The sequence below is a fragment of the Gadus morhua genome, chromosome 5, assembly GCF_902167405.1.
Source record: "Gadus morhua chromosome 5, gadMor3.0, whole genome shotgun sequence".
Classification (NCBI taxonomy): Eukaryota; Metazoa; Chordata; class Actinopteri; order Gadiformes; family Gadidae; genus Gadus; species Gadus morhua.
In genome coordinates this window covers 11,542,252-11,551,212 of record NC_044052.1, presented here as the reverse complement: position 1 = coordinate 11,551,212, position 8,961 = coordinate 11,542,252, and the positions used below count along the sequence as shown (strand labels likewise).

The following is an 8,961-nucleotide window of genomic DNA, read 5'->3' as shown; positions in this document are numbered from 1 at the left end:
ATAGGTGTACTATAGATGGGTCTGTTGTACTATAGATGGGTTTGCTGTACTATAGGTGTACTATAGGTGTGTGTGGTGTACTATAGGTGTACTATAGGTGTGTGTGGTGTACTATAGGTGTACTAAAGGTGTAGTGTACTATAGGTGTACTAAAGGTTACACTGCCCTTCTCAATGCTGTGGAACGCTCCGTTCACTTGCATGGTCCTTCACAACTTCCGGCTGTGAATTATTTTTTGATAGTTGACCGTTGCTAAGCATATAATGACAGCTGTCACGTGGATTTTTTGTCTCTGATTTACGTCTTTGGTATCACTCCGCAATCAGTCCGGTAACTTATCAACCCCAGGGTATTAGGTTGCAAAGCAACGTCAACGTCTTTGGCAGACTATTTCTCTGATGATCAACACTGAATGGTAATTGTATAAAGACACACCGTGTGAAGTTATTTTTTCGGTTTGGCAAGAAGACGTCTAATACGCGGGATAATGTATCTAACGTTTCCGGTCATTATCGCGAAAATAAGCCCAGACAGGGCGACCTGGACACCGACGCGAAGCGGAGGTGAGGGCGAAGCAAGTTCTATACAGTACACACGTTCTATACATTATCCCTTACTATGTAAATAATCACATATTTAGTCAAGTCACTCTCATCCAACCACGACTGACTGAACACAGATGCATGCCGATAACGAGCAGGTAGGGGTGTGACATCTTGCTCAGGGATCCTACAAGTTGGACCCAGTCCTTTCGGGCGGGTAGTCAAACCCCACCCACCACCAGACTACCGAGCCCTTATACAGGTTGTGTCTTGTATGAGCGTGTTTGATGACGGTCCCCCCCCCCTGTTGGTTTGTGTTGTTGGGTTGCAGGTCTGGGGCGAACCAGATCACCATGCACAAGTGCTTCTTACTGCTGGTCTTCATGGTGATCATTCTGCCGTCGCTGGGCCTCTCCAGGTAGCCACCATGTCCTCAGCCTCGTCTTCCTCGCTGATTTCCTTCTTAAATTAGAATCTGTTTGCATAAATGTTTGTTTCAAATCATATTTTTGTGCAGTGATTTGAGTCTTTGTATTTTATTGAATCTTTTCTAGAGCTGTCAGTTAAACGCGTTATTAACGGCGTTAACGCAAACCAAATTTAACGGCGTTCAATTTTTTATCGCGCGATTAACGCAATTATTTTATAAAAAAAAAAAAACTTTTTTTTTTTTTTTTTTTGGCTCAAAACAAAGAAGCAGTAGCCTGACTGCTATGTTCAAATGACATTTGTTGAAAGCAGTCGTTTAATTGAACTAAAGGCTCTTTTTTTGTATCGTCCTGTTTTGATCAGTGTATATGCCAATGTTGTTATCAATAAAAAATCATTTGCACAAGGCAAGCCGATGCACTTCACCATGTTGATAAGAGAATTAAAATTAGAAGAATTATGGGACAAAAAAATAAAGGGATATTTAGCATAGAAAAATAATTTGCGATTAATCGCGATTAATTAGAGTTAACTATGACATTAATGCGATTAATCACGATTAAATATTTTAATCGCTTGACAGCTCTAATCTTTTCTAAAGCACACATATTTTGCAGACTCTAAAACAAGATATATAAAAAGTAGAGCTGTCAGTTAAACGCGTTATTAACGGCGTTAACGCAAACCAATTTTAACGGCGTTAAAGATTTTATCGCACGATTAACGCAATTATTTTATTTAAAAGAATTATTATTATTATTTTTTTTTTTTTCTTTGGCTCAAAACAAAGAAGCAGTAGCCTGACTGCTATTTTCAAATGACATTTGTTCAAAGCAGTCGTTTAATTGCACTATAGGCTCTTTTTTTGTATCGTCCTGTTTTGATCAGTATATGCCAATGTTGTTGTTATCAATAAAAAATCATTTGCACAAGGCTAGCCGATGCACTTCACCATGTTGATAAGAGAATTAAAATGAGAAGAATTATGGGACAAAAAAATCAAGGGATATTTAGCATAGAAAAATAATTAGCGATTAATCGCGATTAATCGTGAGTTAACTATGACATTAATGCGATTAATCACGATTAAATATTTTAATCGCTTGACAGCTCTAATAAAAAGCGAATTAATCAAGTAAAATGTGTGAATAGGTAGTAATAGCAGTAGTTCTTGTAGTTGCATCTAAATTATCTTCCCTCTCTTGTCACAGCTTGGACCTGTTCTTCAGATGGCTCTTTGACGTAAACTTCCTGGACGACAGGGAGGTCAAGTTCCAGTGAGACTTCCCTGTTCCCTCCCCTTCCCAGTTCATGTTATTCGTGCACCCCTCCACCACAGCCCCAATGACCTGTGTGTCACATTACCGGCTGCTCAGTGCCACCAGACGCTCAACCTGTCGCCCTGTTCCACCTGTCTCCCTCCCCTCCCCCAGGTGTGTGTTTCTGCCCGACAACGGCGCCTTCTTCGTCAACTACGTCATCACGGCCAGCCTGATCGGCACCGCCATGGAGCTGCTCCGCATCCCGGCCTTGGCGGTCTACTCCACCCGCCTCTGTCTCGCCAAGTCCAAGGCGGAGCGCATTCACCTCAAGCGGGTCAGCCCCCCCCCCCCTCCCCCCATCTTATGTGTCCCTCCCCTCATCGGAAGTGTAGAGCGATAAATGTGTGTGACGATTAGCGTCTCGCTCAGCCGGTTATGGATGTCATGTCAAAGAAAATGTAATCACACTCGGTTGAAATGCAATTTCCTGTGGCTATTGTGGTATGTTTTATTTGTCTCCTTCTCACTCTCACTCTCTCTCTCTCTCTCGCTCTCGCTCTCTCTCTTTCTCTCTCTCTCTTTCTCTCTCTCTCTCTCGCTCTCTCGCTCTCTCGCTCTCTCTCTCTACCTGTAGAGCCAGGCCTATGAGTTCCAGTTTGGTCTGGAGTATGCGTGGACCATGTGTATCGTTGCCGTCAGTATGACCTACAGCATCACCTGTCCCATTATAATGCCCTTTGGTGAGGATGGCTGCTTGCTTTATGGCTTCGTCATTCAGCACTCATTTTGTGCTGTGCGCGAGTGTGTTTGTGTGTATGTGTATTTATATGTGTATGTGTACGTGTGTGTTTGCTATCTATTCTTCAGTATTGATTCATGGGACGTTTTGAGTCCTTCCACTTAATTTGTGTCTTGTGTCGAAGCTCGTCACCCTTATACACATAGATTTAGCTATAGATATTACACACACACTTTATGTAGGACCGTCTGTCTGTCTGTCTGTCTGTCTGTCTGTCTGTCTGTCTGTCTGTCTGTCTGTCTGTCTGTCTGTCTGTCTGTCTGTCTGTCTGTCTGTCTGTCTGTCTGTCTGTCTGTCTGTTTGTCTGTCCCCAGTCTGATTGTCTGGTTGCCCGCCCGTCTCTCTGTTTCCCTGTCTGTGTCTGTCGGTCTGACTGTCTGGTGGCCTGCCCGTCCCCCTGTCTGTCTGTCCCCCTGTCTGTCTGTCAGCCTGTGTGTCTGTCAACCTGTGTTTTTCTGGTGGCCTGCCCGTCCCCTTGTCTGTCTGTCCCCCTGTCTGTCTGTCAGCCTGTGTGTTTCTGGTGGCCTGCCCGTCCCCCTGTCTGTCTGTCCCCTGTCTGTCTGTCAGCCTGTGTGTCTCTGCTGCTACTGTAACCTTCTGCCCCCCGCTGCCTGCCAGCCGGCAGCAGACCGTGTGAATGTGTTGTGGTCCGAGACGCTCAGACTCAACGGGTTGCGAGCCAGACGCCCACTCTACTCCTGTCTGTGCCCAGAGCTTACCAAGCCTCTATTTACTACTGCACCCAGATCAGGAAGATATAGGGTACTTCAGCAGGAACAGGGGCTCCCTGTCACTCACCTCTGTGCTGTTTCTTATTGATCAAACTGACGATTGCTGTGTTAATCAGTGTATGTTAATGCTTGCGTGTGTTCATGCGTGAGTGTGTGTGCGTGTGTGTGTTTGTGTCCGGATGTGTGTGTGTGTGCATGCGTGCGTGTGTGTGTTTGTGCGTGTGTGTGTGTGTGTGTGTTACGTACGTGTGTGTCCTGGTGTGTGTGTATGTGTGTACGTGTCTGTCCTGGTGTGTGTGTGTGTGTGTCCCAGGGCTCCTGTACGTCGTCCTGAAGCACATGGTGGACCGCTACAACATCTACTACGCCTACGTCCCCACCAGGCTCAGCCAGCGCATCCACCGGGCCGCCATCGCCCAGGTCGTCGTGGCGCCCATCCTCTGCATCTTCTGGCTCCTCTTCTTCTCTGTGCTCAGACTAGGTGCCCCTCTACTGTTGCCTCTCCTTGTCTCCACTTTGTTATTGTTGTAATTGTTGTTGTAGTTCTTCTCCTCCTCCTCCTCCTCCTCCTCCTCCTCCTCCTCCTCCTCCTTCTCCTCCTCCTCCTCCTCCTCCTCCTTCTCCTCCTCCTCCTCCTCCTCCTCCTCCTCCTCCTCCTCCTCATCCTCCTTCTCATCCTTCTTCTCTTCCTTCTCCTACTGCCTCAGTGAATCAGTGGGCCGTGTCTCGTACGCTCTTTCATTTACTAGTCCCTTCGTCCTCGTCTCATCTCTTCCTCTATAGGCCCGATGCATCCCATCACGCTGTTCACCTTCTCGTCTCTGGTCTGCTGCGTGACCTTCGCCCTCTTCCGCCTGTTCCTCAGGAAGCAGCCGGACAAGTCGTCGAGCTACCCGGTCGGTCATTAAACCCTGGATGTTTGAATGTGTGTGTGTGTTCAGTGTGTGCACTGTGCCAGCGGGGAGGTGTTAGTAAACGGCCCCGATTTTGTTTCCCAGATGGCTGACCAACCGACCGAGGCAACTCTGAGTGACAGAGAGAGAAGCGCAGCCCCGCCCTCCACAACCTCCAGTGTACATTAGCATGTTTTATTGTTAATGCGTGTGCGTGTATCTATGTGTGTTTGTATATGTGTGTGTGTCTGTGTGTGTGTGTGTTTGTGTGTGTGTGTGTGTGTGTGCCTGTGCGTGTGTGTTCCTTGAGACCTCCTGACCTTAGAGTTGTCAGCATCATGAAATTCACCTTAAAACGTTTATTTTGTTTATTTGTTGTTGTTTAGGGTTAGACAGTAGCAGTAGTGACATTTAAACAGCCGATAAAGCACAAACGGGCTCCTGATGACGTAGCGTCATGGACACCCCACAGCTCACACCACCCAGTGAACAAACATAGCACCACATGCTCCGCCACAACGTCCCTCTGCCCCCTGCAGCTGTTCGTGGCGTCGGTGCTGCTGGAGCCCGAGCTGGGCCTGACCCCCATGCCCTCCCCGGCCCACCAGAGCTACGGCGCCCTGGCCCGCTCCCAGAGCCGCTCCAGCCACGGCCCCGCCGAGGACGACATGGAGGAGGGCGAGGAGGAGGCAGGGGGGCCCTCGGGGACCCACGAGACCCGGCTGCAGGACCCCCAGGACGGCCCCTACTGCTCTGTGATGGACAGCACGGTGGGCTACCAGTGAGACCCGCTGGCCCCACGTCCCCCCCCCCCCCGCCCTGCCGCGGTGCCACCACCGTGCTGCGTGTGTTGCTTCTCACCGTTTAGCCCCGCCCCCCAGCCCGGCCAACCCGCCTCAAGAGCCGCAGAGCATCCGCTGCCCCTCGCCCAATAGGAACGCATTTAGAAGATGCTTGTGCCCTAACCCCACCCCAAAAAAGCTCAATAAAAAAAACCACCGCCAAGACCATCCGCCTGGATTTGATACATGAACATACGCTTAGCTAAGACGGGGAGATACTCTTTGGTTCACTTCTGGAGAACGTCGCGACGAGGCTTCTGCCGCCGAGCGGACGTCTTCTGCCTGTCAGACTGTGCGGCTCGCACATGAGGTGATCAGAAAGTTCCCATCAGAAGCGCGCGCGTGTGTACGTGTGTTTGCGTGTGATTGTGCAGAGTCCCAGCACGCCCCGGCAGGATGGCGTTGGCACGGGCAGATCTGGTTCCTCGGTGGCAGGGCGAGGGTGAGGGCAACGGGTTTAGCAGAGCCATCTGCAGTGAGAGCAGAAGGAGGACCGGCTCAAAGAGATGGTGGAACATGCCCTCTTTACATGAGCCATGTCAGGGTCGGGAGTGAGTTAGTGAGCGGTCGATGAGGCCTGGGTGGATTGTTGTGCTCGGCCACGTAAGGGCCACTGTTTTGCTATTCAATTCGATGTGTGTCGTGTTAATATTGTTGATTTGTGTTTCTTTGGTGGGTGGGTGGGTGGGTGCCTATTGGGGTTAGTTTCATCATGCTTAGGGCTGTCTCATCGTAGCTCCTCTGAGGACTCTGTAATTATAGTCTCACGTCGCCGTGGACTCGTCTGCTCTTAATTTTTCCAAAGGATCGCAAAGTGAAAAGGATACCATGTCTAATTCAATTTAAATATTTTGTATTAAAACGGAAGTCACCACAAACACAGACATTTGACCATGGATGAAAATATTTTGTTTACCCATTGAAAGACAAATATAATTTAGTTTTTTTGATTTAATGTGTAATTGTTACTTGCTTGGGCTATAAATGTAATATTTACACATCTCTCTTCGCCCACATTAACCAAGACCAGTTGCTTGTGTGATGAAATCACGTACTATAAACACATGATAATGTGTGTTAATGCATAATGCTACGGTGTCTTCAGCGGCTCAGGGTAGATGGTATTTAGAGAAAGTTGCGGCATCACACACACGCAATTTTTGGGTGCGTGGTCTTACTAATTACGTCACAGACTTTAACACTGACTTTAACAACGCCAAAATGTGACTTTGTTGAGAATCTTTTAAATTGAAAAACATCCTATGTGTAATGCATGGCACAAATCAAACGGGTTAAAAATAGAAGGTACATATTTCTTCCGAAATAAGGTTAGTTTAGAGGGGACACCAGAATGGGCGTGGCTCTATACAGTAGTACTTTTATTTCACTCCGAGAATATTCCTGTGTAGGTCTGGTGGTATTCACTGAACTCTCTGTAAAACACTGTTGCATGTTCCTATTTTGTCAAGCAATGCAATCATCTGCTTACATTCCAAACAACCCAAGTACAGTAGCGAAACATGCGCCTATGCCAATGTTTTATACTAATAATCTGTATAGTTCCTAGTTTTGTATAAGGCGGTCTTTTCTGTTCGAAGGGGACGGTTGTACTTGCCAAACTGATTGTAAGAATCGTGTGGATTGGTCCCATCGCTCTGTTGCCGTGCCTTGATGACTAATTGTATCCTATGTGTGACAATCCAGCATGGCCTGAAATATGCTGCATGGACCGAGAACTAAAGTGCAGGGAAGTGGAATATAGAGACACCAATGTAACTCAACACTATGGTTTATATCCCCTCCTCACCATACAACACAAGGCGTGTCAATGCCACTCATTACTGTGACCATCACCCTCACTATTATTTTATCCTTGTTTTCCATAGTATTTGTATTCAAGGTGTATTTGTTTTTTTATGTTTTCCTCATTCGACTTGCATATTATTTATTTGACTTTGTCTTTCTCAGGCTTTTTGATTTTGGTCAGATTACTTATTTTGTAACACGGTTGTTAGCTGTATTTGACTGTCCTATTCTGTGACAAAGAGTGGAGGGATGAAACATTACCTATTTCCCTTTAATAATGTGTATATGTACCTTATTCTAAGGCATATATTTCAACGCTGTGCCCAAAACTAACCAGGAACTATAGCAACATGACTTGTGCTGTTTAAATTCAACCACAATGCAAGTAATGACAGTTGGACTGTAAATTATTTGGGGCACTTTGTTTAATAAGTGATGTAATTGTGTTTCTAATTACATATTTATGTTTAATGCGGATATAAGCAGTATTTATTCCCTTTTTCGTAAATTGTGACCTTTACTTCGATGAGGTTTATTCATTTAAAAAAATCTGATGCCCCTTATGAATGCATACAGTTAATGTTTTAAATATTATTCTGTCTTTTGACCTGACCTTTACTTAGTATTAATCTCTTAGCATTATGGCTATATGTCAATCATGTGCTGCTCCACGCCTTTCTTCTGAATTCATGGCTATTCTTGTTTATTTATCTCCAACATTTATTTTAAACTGTTGATTTTCACACTCAGATATGACCATACAGTACATTCCTCCTGCCGACTGAGCTGTTAATGCCTGTTATCATCTCACTCAAGAAAAAGAACAGGGGCACAGCTTGTGTGATCGACCTCCATCAGAGACCAAGGTCAAAGGTCAAACGTTGGGTAATGTGGCTCTCCAATTAAAGTCAAATGTGTTGATTTCACGCCATCGCAGTTCCATGCACGTGTCTTTTCTTCGCTGCTATTCCAGCCCAGTGCTCATCAGAACTTCTCTTTACGCTGCACAAACAGAGAACCTCGCGAGTCACATTATTGTGGCATTCCGGAATCTTTATGCGTAAAAGAAGACGTATTTTGCACAAACTGTTCGATTGGACAACGACAGCAACTGCTATGACTTCAAAAACACATATATAAAGACATTTATCGTCATCAACTGTCCATAGTCAGTGTTTAGTGCGATCTGTCTCGGTCTTGGCTGTGATTCTCAACCACAGACTGACCCTGAAGCAGAGACCCCTGTGCTGGGACGCACCCATAGAGAGGGCTGGCAGGAGCATGGTGTTCAGGGGCAGACGTCAGTGATAGCCTGGGGCCTGAGGCAGTGTTCCTGCATACAGACGAGGCCTGAGGCGGGTGTGCTTGCACAGCGACCACCTCCCACCTCTTTGGTCCACACAGCAGGTGATTGAACGGAAACCCATTAATAAAACAAGCCCACGGACCCTGCTTGAAAAAACCAACGCGGAGAAGTAAGACACAGACAGTTTTTCGTCGGATGACCATTGGACATGTGAGCAACATGCGACACATCTTCCCTATTAAATCATATTCATTTGTAATCCACACAAAGCATATGCTACACCATTACATAACAAGCATTCTTGATTTAATAGTTGCATAAACTTATGTCGGCAGTGCATGACATTTCCCC

General features: G+C 46.3%; 1 protein-coding gene across 1 annotated transcript in view; it reads left to right on the top strand.

Annotated features, from left to right (window-relative positions):
• Nucleotides 1–8,240, top strand: part of tmem63c (transmembrane protein 63C) — a 31,787-nt gene extending 23,547 nt beyond the window's left edge. The window contains 8 exon segments of the mRNA XM_030356457.1: nucleotides 874–960; nucleotides 2,183–2,248; nucleotides 2,405–2,567; nucleotides 2,868–2,973; nucleotides 4,077–4,244; nucleotides 4,547–4,659; nucleotides 4,762–4,836; nucleotides 5,196–8,240. Coding sequence (XP_030212317.1) covers nucleotides 874–960; nucleotides 2,183–2,248; nucleotides 2,405–2,567; nucleotides 2,868–2,973; nucleotides 4,077–4,244; nucleotides 4,547–4,659; nucleotides 4,762–4,836; nucleotides 5,196–5,441 — 1,024 coding nt within the window. The 3' untranslated portion in view covers nucleotides 5,442–8,240.
• The last annotated feature ends 721 nt before the right edge of the window (nucleotides 8,241–8,961 follow it).